The 18,786-nt window shown below is 48.0% G+C and overlaps 1 protein-coding gene across 1 annotated transcript in view; it reads left to right on the top strand.

Annotated features, from left to right (window-relative positions):
- asic1c (acid-sensing (proton-gated) ion channel 1c) overlaps window positions 1–18,786 on the top strand; it is a 101,260-nt gene that overhangs the window by 252 nt on the left and 82,222 nt on the right. Inside the window, exons 1-2 of the mRNA XM_059646282.1 lie at window positions 1–352; window positions 3,314–3,978. The exon at window positions 1–352 is cut by the window's left edge and continues 252 nt beyond it. Coding sequence (XP_059502265.1) covers window positions 3,418–3,978 — 561 coding nt within the window. The 5' untranslated portion in view covers window positions 1–352; window positions 3,314–3,417. The remainder of the gene's footprint in view (window positions 353–3,313; window positions 3,979–18,786) is intronic.

Below are 18,786 nucleotides of genomic sequence, written 5' to 3'. Positions count from 1 at the left end.
TGAAGTAGCCACCTCCAGCCAGATCTCCTGCTGCCGCTGGCCGCTCAGAGGCTTCTGGCTCTCTCTCTCTCTCGCTCTCTCTCTCTCTCTCGCTCTCTCTGTTTCTGACAGTCATACCGAGGGCACGTCAACACAATGAACATCCCTGGATTACTAAAAAGCAAACTGAAAGGAGTGAGGATCTCCCATCACTGAGCTCAGGACTGGCTCCCTCTGACAGTGCCTTCAATCTCTATACAGCAGCTTGGCTTCTCCAGGTCCCTGCCTCTGGGATCGAACATGTCCCTACAGCAGTAGATTCACAGGCTGCTCTCACAAGGAGATCAATCTTGCTGTTGTTGCCGATTCACTGGTAAAGCCTGCTTGTTTTGGGAAAGCCTGTGTCTCTGTGTGTGTTTCTCTATCTGTGTATGTGTCTATGTGTATATGTTTCAGTGTCTCTGTGTGTCTGTGTTTTGAGGGATGCGTTTTTGTTTGTGTGTGGGTGTGTGGTTTCTGGGTATGTGAGTGTGTGTCTGTATTTCTGTGTGTGTGTGTGTCTTGGCGTGTGTGTTTCTTGTGTGTGTGTCTGTATGTGTGCCTTTGTGTGAATGTGTGTGTGTGAGTGTGTGTGTGTGTCTGTGTGTGTGTGTCTGTGTGTGTGTGTCATTTCTCTGTGTGAGTATGTTTCTGTGAATGCCTGTGTGTGTGTATGTGTGCGCGTGTGTGTGTCTGTGTGTGTGTGTGTGTGTCTGTGTGCGTGTGTGTGTGAGTGTGTGTGTGTTAGTGTGTGTGTGAGTGAGTGTGGGTGTGTGTGTGTGGGAGTGTGTGTGTGTGTGTGTGTGAGAGTGTGTGTGGGTGTGTGTGTGTGAGTGTGTGTGTGTGTGTGTGTGTGAGTATGTGTGTGTGTGATTGTGTGTGTGTGTGTGTGTGTGTGAGTATGTGTGAGTGTGTGTGTGTGAGTGTGTGTGTGTGTGTGAGTGTGTGTGCGTGCGTGTGTGTGAGTGTGTGTGAATAGAGAGAGAGAAGGAGAGAGCGAGAGCGAGATTTGGGTTTGGTGAATGTAACTTGGCCAAGCTTTGAATGAATGGACAGAGAGGATACACTGTCAGTACAGCAGGTGGGAAGGGGCTGGACGATTTTATAAAAGAGGGAAACAGAGATGGAGAAAAGCAGCTCCCTTTGGTCTGCACTATCAACAGTTTCAGCCACAGAAAGATGACAAATCCTCAATGTGTGGTGTGTATGAGTGTGAAAGTGGGTGCTTGTGCATGTCTGTTAGAAGATGGGTGTCTTAATATGGACCTGTGTAAGTGTGTGTGTGTGTGTGTGTGCACGCTTGTGTGTGTGTGTGTATCTGTGTGTCTGTATGTGTGTGTGCGTGTGTGTGTGTGTGTGTATGTGTCTTTGTGTGTGTGTGTCTGAGTGTTTGTGTGTTTGTGTGTGTGTGTGTTTATGTGTCTGTGCGTGTGTATGTGTGTGTGTGTTTGTGTGTATGTGTGTTTCTGTGTGTGTGTGTGTGTCTGTGTGTGTGTGCGTGCTTGTGTGTGTGTATGTGTGTGTGTGCGTGCTTGTGTGTGTGTATGTGTGTATGTGCCTGTGTGTGTGTGTGTGTGTATCTGTGTGTCAGTGTGTTTGTATGTGTGTGTGTGTGTGTATGTATCTGTGTGTCTGTGTGTTTGTGTGTGAGTGTGTGTGTGATGTGTGTGTGTGTGTGTGTGTGTGTGAGTGTGTGTGTATGTATGTGTGTGCGTGTGTGTGTGTGAGAGTGTGTGTGTGAGTGTGTGTGTGTGTGTGTGTGTGTGTGTGTGTGTGTGTGTGTGTATCTGTAAGGGTGCCTGTATGCCACAGGGCGGGTTCGTGCCTGAGTGCCTGTACCTATGAGCGTGCGCCTGTATATTTATTGTGATAGTGTGAGTGTTTGTGAATATAGGAACAGGAGGAGGGCATTCGGCCCCTCTAATTGATCCCACTAGTCCATGAGGTCATGGCTGCTGTACTGGTCTAACTACATAAACCTGCCTTTGGCCCGTACCCTTCAATATCATCGCTTCACAAAAAATGCATTTACCTCAGATTAAAAATGAACAACTGATCTAACTGATATATGTACACACACGTAGTCATAGTCTTAAACAGTTTAAGACTGTGTGAGAGTCTGTGTGTAATCTTGTCTCTGTACATGTATCTGTGAGACTTTGTCCCTGAGCTTGTGAGAACATCAGTGTGAGTGTGTGTCAGCGCGTGTATCTGTGTGTGTGTGTGTGTGTGTGTGTGTGTGTGTGTCTGTGTGATTGTCTCACTATGAGTATATGTCTGCAGATGTCTGAGCGTGTGTCCCTGTGCATGCGTGTGTCTGAGTATGTGTGTGTCTATGTGTGTGCATGTGAGTGTGTGCATGTGAGTGTGTGTGCCTGTGTCTGTGTGCCTGTGTGTGTGTGTGTGTGCCTGTGTCCATATGTGTCTGTGAGTTTGTATGCCTGTGTCTGTGAGTGTGTATCTGTGTCAATGTGTGTATGTGAGTGTCTGTGAGTGTGTCTGTGTGTGTGTGTGACTGTATGTGCATGTGTCTGTTTATGTCTGTGTGTATGTGAATGTGTGTGCGTGTGTAAGTGTTTGTATGTGTGCGAGTGTGTGTCTGTGTGTGTGTGTGTGTGAGTATGAGTGTGAGTGTGAGTATGAGTGTGTGTGTGAGTGCGAGTGTGTATGTGAGTGTGTGTCTGTGTGTGTGTGAGTGTGTGTGTGAGTGTGTGTGTGAGTGTGTGTGTGTGAGTGTGAGTGTGTGTGTGAGTGTGTGTGTGTGAGTGTGAGTGTGTGTGTGTGAGTATGAGTGTGTGTGTGAGTGTGTGTGTGTGAGTATGAGTGTGTGAGTGTGAGTGTGTGTGTGAGTGTGTGTGAGTATGAGTGTGTGTGTGTGTGTGAGTATGAGTGTGTGAGTGTGAGTGTGTGTGTGAGTGTGTGTGTGTGTGAGTATGAGTGTGTGAGTGTGAGTGTGTGTGTGAGTGTGAGTGTGAGTAAGAATATGTGTGAGTGTGTGTGTGTGTGTGTGTGTGTGTGTGTGTGTGTGAGCTACTCATCCTCCCCTGTGGTCCTGTTGAGTGAAGCAGCCTCCAGCCTCTCATTTGCCAGCAGCTGGCAGCAGCCGGGGGTGCCTCTACCCCAGGGCGGTACTGACTCGTGGCTAAGGGACACCATTGCCCTTTGCAGTGAGCTGATTAGCTTGTAGTTCAGTGCAGGTTTCTGACTATCCCCCCAGTCAGTAGGGCTGAGCTCAGGCCCAAGCAATAGAGACTGTCCATTCACTGGATCTCTCTCTCTCTGTCTTTCTGCACAGATGTTGCCTGGTGTGCGAGAGTTTTCCAGAACATTCTGCTGTTGTAGCGACGGGGTCTTGGCCCAGCCTGCTGCCGTGTGTCTGGGGGTTGCTGGGAATGCACCATGGATCTGAAGAGAGGCTCAGAGAGCAGCAGTGAGAGCGTCCGACCCTCCAATCTGGAATTCTTTGCCAGTAGATCCACTCTGCACGGGATCAGCCACATCTTTGCTTACGGCCCGATGAGCATCCGCAGGGTCTTGTGGATCCTTTCCTTCCTGGGTTCCTTCAGCCTGCTGTCGCTGGTGTGTATGGAGCGGGTCAGTTACTATTTTGAGTATCCCCATGTAACCAAGCTGGATGAGGTGTCGGCTGGGAACCTGACCTTCCCTGCTGTTACTATCTGTAATCTCAATGAGTTCCGCTTCTCACAGATCACCCAGAATGACCTGTACCATGTTGGCGAGTTCCTGGCATTGCTCAACGAACGCTATGAGATCACCAAGCCCACACTGGCAGAGCCACACATCTTGGCTGCTCTGAAGAAACTCGCCAACTTCCGCCACTTCAAGCCCAAACCGTTCAATATGTCCGACTTCTACAATCGCACCGGCCACACCATCCGTGACATGCTGTTAATGTGCACTTACCGCGGAGAGGACTGCACACACCACAACTTCACCACTGTGAGTAACTCAGCACAGCCGTCCCTGCAGCCTGCTGGGCGGGTGGGCTGGGGAGTTGCGTGGGGAACACAGGGGCGCATGAGGTGTTCTCTCCCGAACCAAGCTGGGCGCAGCGTTCATAGAGATGGCAGGGACCACTGAATTCCTGTAGTGCAGAACGAGACCATTCAGTCCATCGACACCACAGTGGCCTATCCAAAGGGCATCCCAACCAGATCCAGCACTCCCCTCCCCTATCCCTGTCACCCTGCATTTCCCATGGCCAATCCACCCTAGCCTGCACATCTTTGGGCTGCGGGAGGAAACCGGAGCACCCGGAGGAAACCCACACAGACACGGGGAGAATGGGCAAACTCCACACAGACAGTCGCCCGAGGGTGGAATCACACCCAGGTCCCTGGCGCTGTGAGGCTGCAGTGCTAACCACTGAGCCACAATGTGTCGAATTGTATAAGATGGGTGGCATGGATTGTGTACAACAAAACTGTGGGGCTGGGGGAGACGGCGGGGTGTGTGCATTGAGGAAAATGCGAGAAATTGAAGAGAAAGAGGGAGCAAGCCGAGACAGCGGGTTAGAGTAAATTAAAGTAAGCCAAAGTGTAATAGGGAATGTCAATGAGGAACCGCAGGAGATAAAGGTAGCAGCTGTAAAAATCTGACATATGCAGAATGAAAGGCTTTATATTTGAATGTACACAGCACTGAAAACAACAGAGTTGAATTAATGGCACAGTTGGAACATCAGATCGGATCTAACGACCAAAACTGGGACAAGGCTGCATGGTGACCAAGACTGGGAAATGAACAGGGACTTTTATTTACACTTACAGGATGTGGGCATCACTGGCCAGACGAACATTTATTGCTCATCCCTGATTGCCCAGGGGGCAGTTAAGCATGAACTACATTACTGTGAGCCTGGAGTCACATGTACACCAGATAAAGGGCATTAGTGAACCAGATGGGGTTTTTAATCAACAATATTTACATCATTCAAAGATGCAGTTTGTTCCAGATTTTAAAAAAACTGAAATTTCAGCAGCTGCTCTGATGGAGTTCAAACCCAGGTCTCCAGAGTCTTAGACTGGGATTCTGAATTCCTCAGGCAGTGACATTACCAGAACATTATCGCCTCCCTCTGGCAGATGGGAAGGAGGAGGATATTCTGCACCAATCAGTTTGCTCCACCATTCAAGATGATCCTGGCTGTTTCCTCACTCTATCTCCATGCTGGCAGAAACTGAAGATTGGTTAACAGACAGAAAACAGAGAGTAAGAAGAAAAAGATCAATTTCCAGTCAGCAGGCTGAGATTAGTCAGGTTCTCCATCGATCAGAATGTCAGCTCCTGCTCGCGACAGTTTCTATCAATTATTTGATGCGGTGACCAATTATAATCAGTCCAGTTTTGTGAATGATAAAGTGAGGTGGGAATGGTGTGTTGTAAAGATAATGTATTGAGGCTTCAGGGGGATTTTGACAGGCTGAGTGAGTGGGCAGACAAATGCTGTGGGTGGAATATAATGTGGATTGGCATGAGTGTAGTCACTTTGGGGGAAGGAACGGGAATGCGGAATGTTTTCCAAGTGGTGGGAGTTTGCGAAACGTAAACCATCATAAATGTGGGCACCTTGAGCAATTCAAATGACAGCACATTGGCTTTTAGTGCAGGAGCGTTCTGGGACAGGAACAGGATGTCTCACATAAAATTAAACCAAGATTAGCAGGTTCTGAGGATCTGAAACAAAATCAGATGGTGCTGCAGAGACCCAGCGGGTCTGAGAGAAACAGAGTAAATGTTTTGAGTGCAGTGTGGTCTTGCTGAAGTCGGGCTGAGCCGTACCCGGAGTTCTGTGTGTACTTGTAGTCCCCTTGCTTAAGGAAGGATGGATTTGCCACTGAGAGAGAGCAGCAGAGGTTCCCCAGATGGATTCTTGTGATAATGAGACTGTTCTGTGAGGAGAGATTGAGGAGACCAGGCATGTACTCTCTAGAGTTTAGAAGAATAAGAGGTCATCTTACTGAAAGGTGGGGAGAGAAGCAGGAGGATGATTCTCCTGGGATGGGGAGAGGGGGGGTCTGAAACAAACACAAATGGTGTCAGGATATAGGGGAAGCCATTTCGGACTGAGCTGAGGAGGAATTTCTTCACTCGGAACGGGTTAAATCTTTGGAATTCTTTACCTCAGAAGACAAGTATGGCCCAGTCGTTGACAGGTTCAAGACAGAATTCGACAGGTTTCTAGGTATTTAATGTATTGAGGGAGGTGGAGATATTGAGGTGGGTGATCAACCGTGATCTAGAATCGAGGTACAGCAGAGGGACTGAATGGCCTGGTCCTATTCTCATTTCCTATGTACAGAGCACAGTCATCCAGCTTGTGTCTGCATCACCAAAACTAAACATTTCCTGTGAGGTGTGATTTCATGATTGAATAACACTTCCTGATCAATCCCAAGTCTGGTAATCGTCCCACCGATAATGAATTAAATGTAATTAGCCAACCTTACAATGTGGTTCATTGATGTGTGTTAGAAATGACAAACATTCATAGAGCACACAGATTTTCTGCCAACAAAAGCAGTCAGTTTGAGCTGTTTTTGTTTGGATTGTCCGTGAGTGTTAGCAACCCATTGCTTTCTCCAGGAATAAGGCCTCAGGCTTTCAGAGAAGGTTCACTCTGCTCCCTCCTGGGATGAGGGGCTTATCATATGAAGAAAGGTAGATGAGTTACGGCAAAAGGCAGATGGGTTACAGTAAAAGGTAGATGGGTTACGGTTAAAAGGCAGATGGGTTATGGTCAGTGGACGGAAAGGGAACCAGCAGGCAGTGCAGGGATCCCCTGTGGCCATTCCCCTCAACAAAAAGTATACCGTTTTGGATACTGTTGGGGGGCACAACTTACCAGGGGAAAGCAGTGGGGCGCAGGTCTCTGGCACAGAGTCTGTCCCTGCTGCTCAGAAGGGAAGGGGGAAGAGGAGCAGAGCATTAGTCATTGGGGACTCCATAGTTAGGGGCACAGATAGGAGGTTCTGTGGGGACGAGAGAGACTCACGGTTGGTGTGTTGCCTCCCAGGTGCCAGGGTGCGTGATGTCTCTGATCGTGTTTTTGGGATCCTTAAGGGGGAGGGGGAGCAGCCCCAAGTCGTGGTTCACATTGGCACCAACGACATAGGTGGGAAGAGAGACGGGGATTTAAGGTAGAAATTCAGGGAGCTAGGAGGGAAGCTGAGAGCTAGGACGAACAGAGTTGTTCTCTCTGGTTTGTTGCCCGTGCCACGTGCTAGTGAGGCGAGGAATAGGGAGAGAGAGGAGTTGAACACGTGGCTACAGGGATGGTGCAGGAGGGAGGGTTTTGGATTTTTGGATAATTGGGGCTCTTTCTGGGGTAGTAGGGACCTCTACAAGCAAGATGGTCTTCACCTGAACCAGAGGGGTACCGATATCCTGGGGGGGATATTCGCTAAGGCTATTCGGGTGGGTTTAAACTAATTCAGCAGGGGGATGGGAACCAAAATTGTAGTTCGACTATAGAAAAGGTTGAGAGTAGGGTGGTCCGAAATAAAGTTTCAGGGAAGCAAGATGGCACTGGCAAGCAAGAAGTCAGATTGAAGTGTGTCTACTTCAATGCCAGGAGCGTCCGGAATAAGGTGGGTGAACTTGCAGCATGGATTAGTACCTGGGACTTCGATGTTGTGGCCATTTCGGAGACATGGATAGAGCAGGGACAGGAATGGTTGTTGCCGGTTCCGGGATTTAGATGTTTCAGGAAGAACAGAGAAGATGGTAAAAGGGGTGGAGGTGTGGTATTGTTGGTCAAGGACAGTATTACAGTTGCAGAAAGGATGTTTGGGGACTCGTCAACTGAGGTAGTATGGGCTGAGGTTAGAAACAGGAAATGAGAGGTCATCCTGTTGGGAGTTTTCTATAGGCCTCTGAATAGTTCCAGAGATGTAGAGGAAAGGATAGCAAAGATGATTCTCGATAAGAGTGAGAGAGACAGGTTGTTGTCATGGGGGACTTCAACTTTCCAAATATTGACTGGGAACACTATAGTTTGAGTACTATAGATGGGTCAGTTTTTGTCCAGAGTGTGCAAGAGGGCTTCCTGACACAGTATGTAGATAGGCCAACAAGGGGCGAAGCCACATTAGATTTGGTACTGGGTAATGAGCACGGCCAGGTGTTAGATTTGGAAGTAGGTGAGCACTTTGGTGATAGCGATCACAATTCTGTTATGTTTACTTTAGTGATGAAAAGGGATAGGTGTATACCACTGGGCAAGAGTTATAGCTGGGGGAAAGGCAATTACGATGAGATTAGGCAAGATTTAGGGAGCATAGGATAGGGAAGGAAACTGCAGGGGATGGGCACATTAGAAATGTGGAGCTTATTCAAGGAAAAGCTCCTGTGTGTCCTAGATAAATATGTACCTGTCAGGCAGGGAGGAAGCTGTAGAGTGCGGGAGCTGTGGTTTACGAAGGAAGTGGAATCTCTGGTCAAGAGGAAGAAGAAGGCTTATGTTAGGATGAGATGTGAAGGCTCAGTTAGGGTGCTTGAGGGCTACGAGGTAGCCAGGAAAGACCTAAAGAGAGAGCTCACAAGAGCCAGGAGGAGACATGAGAAGTTGTTGGCGGATAGGATCAGGGTAAACCCTAAGGATTTCTATAGGTATTCAAGGAATAAAAGAATGACGAGAGTAAGATTAGGGCCAATCAAGGATAGTAGTGGGAAGTTGTGTGTGGAGTCAGAGGAGATAGGGGAAGCGCTAAATGAATATTTTTCAACAGTATTCACTCTAGAAAACGACAATGTTGTCGAGGAGAATACTGAGATACAGGCTACTAGACTAGGTGGGATTGAGGTTCACGAGGAAGAGGTATTAGAAATCCTACAGAGTGTGAAGATAGATAAGTCCCCTGGGCCGGATGGGATTTATCCTCAGATCCTCTGGGAAGCCAGGGAGGAGATTGCCGAGCCTTTGGCATTGATCGTTAACTCGTCATTGTCTATAGGAATAGTGCCAGATGACTGGAGGATAGCAAATGTGGTTCCCCTGTTCAAGAAGGGGAGTAGAGACAACCCTGGTAATTATAGACCAGTGAGCCTTACTTCAGTTGTTGGTAAAGTGTTGGAAAAGGTTATAAGTGATAGGATTTATAATCATCTAGAAAAGAATAAATTGATTAGGGAGAGTCAGCACGGTTTTGTGAAGGGAAGGTGGTGCCTCACAAACCTTATTGAGTTCTTTGAGAAGGTGACCAAACAGGTAGATGAGAGTAAACCGGTTGATGTGGTGTATATGGATTTCAGCAAGGCGTTCGATAAGGTTCCCCACAGTAGGCTATTGTACAAAATGCGGAGGAATGGAATTGTGGGTGATATAGCAGTTTGGATCAGAAATTGGCTTGCTGAAAGAAGACAGAGGGTGGTAGTTGATGGGAAATGTTCATCCTAGAGACCAGTTACTAGTGGTGTACCGCAAGGGTCGGTGTTGGGTCCACTGCTGTTTGTCATTTTTATAAATGACCTGGATGAGGGCATAGAAGGATGGGTTAGTAAATTTGCAGACGACGCTAAGGTCGGTGGAGTTGTGGATAGTGACGAAGGATGCTGTAGGTTGCAGAGAGACATAGATAAGCTGCAGAGCTGGGCTGAGAGGTGGCAAATGGAGTTTTAATGCAGACAAGTGTGAGGTGATGCACTTTGGTAGGAGTAACCGGAAGGCAAAGTACTGGGCTAATGGTAAGATTCTTAATAGTGTAGATGAGCAGAGAGATCTCGGTGCCCATGTACACAGATCCTTGAAAGTTGCCACCCAGGTTGACAGGCCTGTTAAGAAGGCATACAGTGTTTTAGCTTTTATTAATAGAGGGATTGAGTTCCGGAACCAAGAGGTTATGGTGAAGCTGTACAAAACTCTGGTGCGGCCGCACTTGGAGTATTGTGTACAGTTCTGGTCACTGCATTATAAGAAGGATGTGGAAGCTTTGGAAACGGTGTAGAGGAGATTTACTAGGATGTTGCCTGGTATGGAGGGAAGGTCTTACGAGGAAAGGCTGAGGGACTTGAAGCTGTTTTCATTAGAGAGAAGAAGGTTGAGAGGTGACTTAATTGAAACATATAAAATAATCAGAGGGTTAGATAGGGTGGATAGGGAGAGCCTTTTTCCTAGGATGATGACGGTGAGCACGAGGGGGCATAGCTTTAAATTGAGGGGTGAAAGATATAGGACAGATGTCAGAGGTAGTTTCTTTACTCAGAGAGTAGTAAGGGAATGGAACGCTTTGCCTACAACGGTAGTAGATTCGCCAACTTTAGGTACGTTTAAGTCGTCATTGGATAAACATATGGACGTACATGGAATGGTGTACGTTAGATGGGCTTGAGATCGGTATGACAGGTCGGCACCACATCGAGGGCCGAAGGGCCTGTACTGTGCTGTAATGTTCTATGTTCTATGTTCTATGTTGAGCTTGTGAGAGATAGCGGGAACTGCCGATGCTGGAGTCTGAGATAACAAGGTGTGGAGCTGGATGAACACAGCAGGCCAGGCAGCATCAGAGGAGCAGGAAAGCTGATGTTTCAGGCTGAGACTCTTCTTCAGAAATGGGGGAGGAGAAGGAGGCTCTGAAATAGATAGGGAGAGGGGGAGGTGGATGGAAGCTGGATAGTGAAGCTTATAAGTGGAGAGAAGGTGGGCAGGTGATAGAGGTGGGGATGGAGCCAGTAAAGGTGAGTGTAGGTAGGAAGTGTGAGTGGGGGTTGGTCAGTGAGGTGGAAGGAGGGGATAGGTGAGAGGAAGAACAGGTTAGGGAGGCGGGCACAAGCTGGGCTTGTTTTGGGATGCAGTGGCGGGAGAGGATGAGCTGGGCCGGTTGTGTGATGCAGTGGTGGGAGGGGACGAACTGGGCTGGTTGTGTGGTGCAGTGGGGGGAGGGGATGAACTGGGCTGGTTTAGGGATGCAGTAGGGGAAGGGGAGATTTTGAAACTGGTGAAGTCCACATTGATACCATATGGCTGCAGGGTTCCCAGGCGGAATATGAGTTGCTGTTCCTGCAACCTTCGGGTGGCATCATTGTGGCAGTGCAGGAGGCCCATGATGGACATGTCATCTAAAGAATGGGAGGGGGAGTGGAAATGGTTCGCGACTGGGAGGTGCAGTTGTTTATTGCGAACCGTGCGGAGGTGTTCTGCAAAGCGGTCCCCAACCCTCCGCTTGGTTTCCCCAATGTAGAGGAAGCCACACTGGGTACAGTGGATACAATATACCACATTGGCAGATGTGCAGGTGAACCAGTGTGCATGTGTGGGTCGAGCTTGAATCTATTTAAATTTAGAACACTGAAAGGTGACTTCATTAAAGAGTAGGAGTTTTTGAGGAGATTGGGTCGGGTGGGTTAATGGGAAGATGCTCCTCTGTGGGGACCCCAGAACTAAAGGAGCCGGTTTATGAATATGAGACCCCCTTTTTCTAGAGGAGGAGATTATTTTCTCCTTTCAGAATGTTGTTGGAGTGTGGAATTCCCTTCCTCAGAAAGGATTGAAATTTATTCGAAGCTGAAGTCTCAACCAAAGCAGGAAAAGAGCTGAAACAGGGATCGGAGTGACCAGTGGACAGCGTTCAAGCATCTGCAGCGTCGTGCTCCTAACTAGAGTTGACTTGCCCCCTCGCCCGGACCCCTTACTCCTGAGACATCAGTTACTGTGACAGTTGGAAATTTGGCATTCTTGTGTTTGTCCTGAGGACTGAGAGACCAAAACCTTGGACTGCCTGTCCATGTGACCATTTGACTGCCTCACCATGTGACTGTTTGACCATGTGACTGCCTGGCCATGTGACCACGTGACTGCCTCACCATGTGACCGTTTGACCATGTGACTGCCTGGCCATGTGACCGTCCGACCACGTAACTACCTGGCCATGTGACCGTGTGACCACGTGACTGCCTGGCTATGTGACCATCTGACCACATGACTGCCTGGCCATGTGATCGTCCGACCACGTGACTGCCTCACCATGTGACCGTTTGACCATGTGACTGCCTGACCATGTGACTGTGTGACTGCCTGGTCATGTGACCACCCGACCATGTGACTGCCTGGTCATGTGACCATCTGACCATGTGGCTGAACAGATGACTGGGTGACCATGTGACTGTCAGACTGAGATGAGAGTCCAGACCAATCAGCTACAAGACACTTGCTAAAGCACTTGCGAGCTGGAAATGCATTTGTGCTGTGTTGTGAAGTGGGCGATGTAGTGGGAATCTCATTGGGTTAGTGGTATGGAGGCCTGGTCTATTGCTGTGGGGGTCAGCAGTGTGAGTCCTGCCGTGCAAGCTGGTGGAAGTGCAGTTAAATTCCATCCTCTAATGCGTAGCTAGTCTGAGTGACGGTGACAAAAATACCGGTAATGGTCATTGTTAAAAACCCCACCTGGTTTACCCAGTCTGGCCTGGATGTGACCCCAGACCCACAGCAACGTGGCTGACTATAATTGCTGTCTCAGTCCAAGGGTAATAAATTCTAGTCTTACACATCCCCTGGAAGAGTGGAAAGGGCTGAAACAGCAATGGATTGCAGATTTTTGGTCCTGAGCCAAGTCTGTTCAGCTCACCTTTACTCTGAGAAAACAGCACCTGCTCTGAAGGTTCAAGCAGTTTCCGACTGCTTCCAGTTTGCCGAGTGTTTTCCTGTCAAAAGCAACACTTTCACTAACTCCTTGATAAATTGCTGGAAGCAACACTCCTTCAGGCCCCCACGTCATGTTCAATTAACAACAGAGCCCTGTAGGCTGAAGTACTTCAGATTCTCACATCGAAGATACAAATAGACACAGAGCAAGCAGCAGAGCAAACATTCCTTCCTCAAGTAGGAACGCCTGTTTGCTCCCACGGTCAATACCGGCCTCCAGCCTCATGGCAATGGAGCCAGAGCAGGTAGGCCACATCTCTGGGGAAACAGGGCAACTGTTCATTAGGTCAGATCCTGACAAGGTCAGTGTCAGGCAGATTCCAGCTGGGACAACCCCAAAACTAAGGCCTTTGGTAAAAGACCTTCACTTATCCTTCTAGTTGGGAATTCTGGAGAAACACCCTCACTGGGAGGAGGGGGGTGGGGCCGGGTGTGGGACCCACTCCCACAGGGAATGGGGGAGAATGTGGGACCCGTTCCCACAGGGAATAGGGGAGAACGTGGGACCCTCTCCCAAAGGGAATGGGGGTGAATGTGGGACCCATTTCCACCGAGAATGGGGGAGAATGCGGGACTCACTCCCACAGGGAATGGGGAGAATGTGGGACCTGCTCCCACAGGGAATGGGGAGAATGTGGGACCCACTCCCACAGGGAATGGGGGAGAACCTGGGACCCTCTCCTACAGGGAATGGGGAGAATGTGGGACCCGCTCCCACAGGGAATGGGGGAGAACCTGGGACCCTCTCCCAAAGGGAATGGGGGAGAATGTGGGACCCATTTCCACAGGGAATTGGGGTGAATGTGGGACCCATTTCCACAGAGAATGGGGGACAATGTGGGACCTGCTCCCACAGGGAATGGGGAGCATGTGGGACCCATTTCCACAGGGAATGGGGGAGAATGTGGGACTCACTCCCACAGGGAATGGGGGAGAATGTGGGACTCACTCCCACAGGGAATGGGGAGAATGTGGGACCCATTCCCATAGGAAATATTCTGGCCCAGTTGACACTGCAGCTATTGCAGAATGTGAAATATGAGGGATACAGGCACAGGTTGGGAGGTTGAGCCGTTTACAATGAGTACAGACCAGTTAGTCTAGGCATGAACACACTGGAGCCTCATTTTGAAGTATGGCTCATTTACCAGTTTGCCTGATGGTTGTTTCATGATCATAGCAAATTGAGGAGCAGGTTTGAGGGCCTGAGCAAATCTCCATGTGGGTGGCTCACATTGATCAGTCAGGGCTGGGCATTCTGACTGTCATTGTTCAGGGAATAGGCTGGTAAAGGACATTCCTGATTTATCCCACATTGACAATCAAAGCGATTTCAAGCTGTGAGCCACATGAGTTTCATTACTAACTGATTATCGTTACCTGGCTACAGCTCCATGCCCTGAGGCAACTCATCAATGATTCAGAATTTTCTTCAGAATCCCAATTCTGGGCTATTTAAAAAAAAGATTTCTGTCATCTTCTCTAAAACCTCTTGGTCATTCAGTTTGTGCATCTTGCTGGACTCCACTCCTAACAGCTCAGTCGGGTTGCTGGATATTCACTGTTTTGAGGGGTAATCCCACTGGATGAATTTGTAGAAGTCGCTAGAAGAAGACCTTAGCTGGAATATTGTGTCCTGGGTGCGATATCATAGGAAAGATGTGAAGGCATTGGACGGTGTACAGAAGTGATCTGCAAGAATGGTTTCAGGAATGAGACACATCAGTGATGAATACAGATTGAAGTAATTGGGATTGCTCTCCCTGGGGAGAAAAAAGCAGAGAGCAAACTAGTGTTTGAGGTCAGCCAGGGGGAGCCCATGAGTTCCCTGACTGGGTCTGTTAATCTGATCCAATCGAGGAGCCCTGGCTGACAGATTAGAATGGGAGAGTCAGACATCCTGTTTGCTCTGAGAGCTGGCTCTGGTGGAGCTGGATCAGTGTCAAAGACTTTCCACACGTAAGTAAAGGGTGACAAAATAATGGGACACTGTCATCATGCAGTTATTTCAGTGATGATGAGAGAAAAGCATGCTCCTGAAGAAATTTGCTTGTAACAGTTGCCTTTGAGTTGGGAATAAACATGCTGCTGTTTGGGAAGACTGGCTCATTTGATCCTGCTGTCAAAGATTGGGCCCAGTGTGTGGAATGAACGTGTTATATTTTCTGGGCAAGTCACATTGGGGCAGATGAAAATCAATGAGTCATTCTCTTGATGGCTCGTGGGCCCACAGTGTTTTTGGTTATTCGGAGCTTAACTTCCCCTGAGGCACCAGATACAAAAACCTTTCAAGAGTTGATGATTTGGTTCAGGAATATTATGACCCCAAGCCTCCTCTAATTCTGAGAATTCTGGTTTTACTCGGCAGTTTGATAATCAGCGGAACGTGGACTGAGATTTTTGATGAGGTTAAGATGACTGGCAAGGGCCCGTGACTTTGCTTTAACCATTAATGAGGTGCTAAGAGACCATTTAGTATGTGGGATTACTGATGTACTCATATAAAAACACTATTAGCTGAAGCCCAACTGGACCTCAAACAGGCAGTACATAGCTTCAGCCTGAATTCTGTGATGGGCTCTAATATTAAATGTGTATAAGTATAAGTTGGAACACTGTCCAGGAGGCCAAGTAGAAAATACAGATGCATTGAGCCACCTCCTGCTGGCAGAGGCGATACTACCCCTGGGAGAGTCTGCAATGTTTTAAATTTTCTCATCACACTTCCAATCAAAGCTGACAATATCTCACTTTGGATGCAGAAAAATCTGGTCCTGGCGAAACTCAAACAGCTGGTAGTGATGGTGAATTCAAAGGACCGTCAGCCAGAATTGAACCTTTTTTGGATCTGGAGAGCCTGGATCACAGTAGAGGACGATAGTTTATTATGGGGAATGAGAATGATTGTCCTGAACAAAGGTCACTGCCAGATACCAGCTAAATTCCACCAGGGTCACCTAGGGGTTTCCAAAATGAAGATGTTGGCGAGACATTATGCCTGATGGCCAGGATTGGCTGGAGACATAGTCACGTTGATAGGATAGTGCTCAGAGTGCCAGCAAGGGCAAAAATTACCAGCAGCTCCACCAATTTTGTGTGAATGGCCAGGCAAACCCTGGACTTGGTTACACATCGACTATGCAGATTCTTTCAGGCTAAATGTTTTTGGTCATTATGGATACCCACTCAAAGTGGCTGCATGTTCATAGGGTTCCTTCGTCAAACGTGGGGACGATGACATGCATCTTTTACAATACACAGTTTCCCAGAAATGTCAGTCACAGATAACAGGCCTTCATTTACCAGCAGAGAATTTGAGCATTTCTTAAAGTGAAATGGTATTCAACATTTAAAGACAGCTCTACACCATCTATCAGCCAATTTTTATAGGTGCACCATAGAGAGTGTTCTATCTGGATAGATCACAGCTTGGCACAGCAACTGCTCTGCCCAGGACCATAACTACAGAGAGCTGTAAACACAGCACAGCCCAGTCCATCACACAAGCCAACCTTCCATCCATTGGCTCCATCCACACTTCCTGCTGCCTCAGGAAGGCAGCCAATATTATCAAAGAACCGTCCCATTAGATTATAATCTCTTCCAACTTCTTCCAAAAAAGTAAACACATGTATCAACAGATTTAGAAGCAGCTTCTTCCCCATTGTTACTAGCCTGCTGAATGGATGTCTCTAATTTTAAATTTAATGTTGATCTCGTTTTTTGTGCACGTTCCTTGCAGCTGTAACATTGTGTTCCTCGCTCTCTTTTACTAATGTTTATGCACTTTGTATCGTATGATCTGCCAGGACTGCACTGAACAAAACATTTCACTATAGTTAAGTACCTGTGACAATAATAAATCAAATCAAATCAAACTGTCCGATAGCCTAGCAGAAAGAGTAGTCCAAACTTCGGAGGCGAGCTTAAAGAAGCAGCTTACAGCTTCACTCCCAGATCATATTGGATTATAGGATCACCCAACCCCCTCCGCCACCCATGCAACTATGGGGATAGGTCCAGTAGAGTTGCTAATGGGGAGAAGACTCTGTACCAGGTTAAACCTGATCTTCTTAGACCTGTGTCGAGGGTCAAATGTCATTAGGAACACAAATGCCAGACACAAGACTGTGCTAAGCAAGTGAGACAATTTACTTCAGGGGATGAAGTTTGGTGTAGGAACCAGGGGAATGGCCCTGTAGGGGTAACAGGTAAGATTGGAACAAGGTCAGGCCTAGTCACATAAAGTTTGGGTGGGTGTGGTGGTCCTGAACAAATATATGGACTATGTGAAAGCTGTAAACTCGCAAACGGTGCGGGAGCAAACTGTGCCCGGCTCTGTGACAGCCTTTCCAAATGTTCTCCCTTTCCGTCGAGTGTTGGATGTACCTCGGAATCTGAGATGGATACAGCGGATGTCACTGCCTCGCACCTTTGCTGCTGGTATGGGAGAATGAATTTCTACCAGGAAGCTCCAGGCACAGGAGGTGAACTGTATCAGAGGTAGAGTTGGAGGAACCTGACCCGGTGCTAAAATGCCCCTGGAGGTGCTACAAAACATAACTGGGCTGTGTCCTTGGACTTGGAGGGGGAAGGATGTAGTGATTGTAAGGAGGTCAGCCAGGTGGACCTCATAGGAAGGGAGTTCCCTGATTGGGGCTGTTAACCTGGTTCAATCAGGGAGCCCTGGCTGACAGATATAAACAGGAGTGTCAGAGATTCTGCTCACTCTGAGAGCTGGCTCTGAGGGAGCTGGGTCAGTGTCAAGGACTGTCTATTTGTAAATAAAGGGGGACCTGGTGACAGCCTTTTGTGGAGTTGTTTTAAGAAAATTGATTAGAGCGGTTTTCAGACATGTGATTGGGGAATGAGTTGATAGAAGGAGCTGTCAAAGAAGCGATGAGGGGGCATTGATTAAAGTGATGTGCAAGTACAGGGCGATGTGAGGAACAGCAGTTTTTCCCAGTGTGCAGTTTCGGGATGGAAGGCACTGCCTTGGGAAATGTCGGGGATGCAGGCTCAGTTGAAGCATTCAAGAGGGCGTTGGATGGTTATTTGGATAGAGACGTTGAGCAGGGATGTAGGGGAAAGGCAGGAGTCTAGCACTAGGAAATAGAAATGGTACTGACACAATGGGCCGAATGGCCTCCTTCTTCACAATTCTGTGATTGAGTGGGTGAGAGTAAAGAGACCGTAACTGAACAATTTACTACCGAATATCCAGCAGCAGGCAACAGGAGCGTCTGTAAACACCATCAGCCCTTGTTGCAGAAGTAGGCTATTCAGCCCATCGAGTCTGTTCTGCTGTTCAGTGAGACCCTGGCTGATGTGATGCTTCTCAAGTCCACCTTCCTGCCTTTCCCCCACTGCCATTGATTCCCCTCACTGATTAAAAATCTCTCCATCCCAGCCTCGAATATACTGAATGACCCAGCCTCTACTGCCCCCTGCAATAAAGAATTCCACAGATTGGCTACCTTCTGAGAGAAGAAATTCCTCCTCATCTCCGTCTTAAATGTGCGATCTTTTATTTGGAGATGATGCCACTCTGGTCCTGGCCTCTCCCACACAACAGCATCTTCGCACCTCCTCTGTCAAACCCCAGAAGATTCTGAACAAAGTAACATAGAAGATATGAGCACGAATCGGTATTTCAGCCCCTTGATCCTGCTCCACCTTTCAATTTGATCACGGCCGACGATTAAGCTCAATATCCTAAACCGACCCTCCCTCATCTCCCTTGATTTCTTTAGCCACAAGAAACATTATCACTTCCTCCTTGAAAACATAATGTGCTGGCCTTGACCACTTTCTGTGGTGGTGAATTCCACAGGTTCATGACTCTCTGAGTGAAGAAATATTTCCTCATCTCAGTCCTAGAAAGTTTACTCCTTATCCTTAAACAATGACCTAGTTCTGGGCTCCCGCACCATTGGGAATGTCTGTCCTGTGTCTGACCTGTCCACTTGGTTATCTGAGATTCCCTCAGCATTCTTCTAAAGTCCGCTGAATGAATCCTAACCATCCTGATTTCAGTCATACCATCCCAAGAATTTGCATTTTGCTGCACTCCCTCGACAGCAGGAACATCCTTCCTTGGATAAGGAGAC

The sequence above is a fragment of the Stegostoma tigrinum genome, chromosome 5 (assembly GCF_030684315.1).
Source record: "Stegostoma tigrinum isolate sSteTig4 chromosome 5, sSteTig4.hap1, whole genome shotgun sequence".
Lineage (NCBI taxonomy): Eukaryota > Metazoa > Chordata > Chondrichthyes > Orectolobiformes > Stegostomatidae > Stegostoma > Stegostoma tigrinum.
This window is presented reverse-complemented; position numbering and strand designations above follow the sequence as displayed.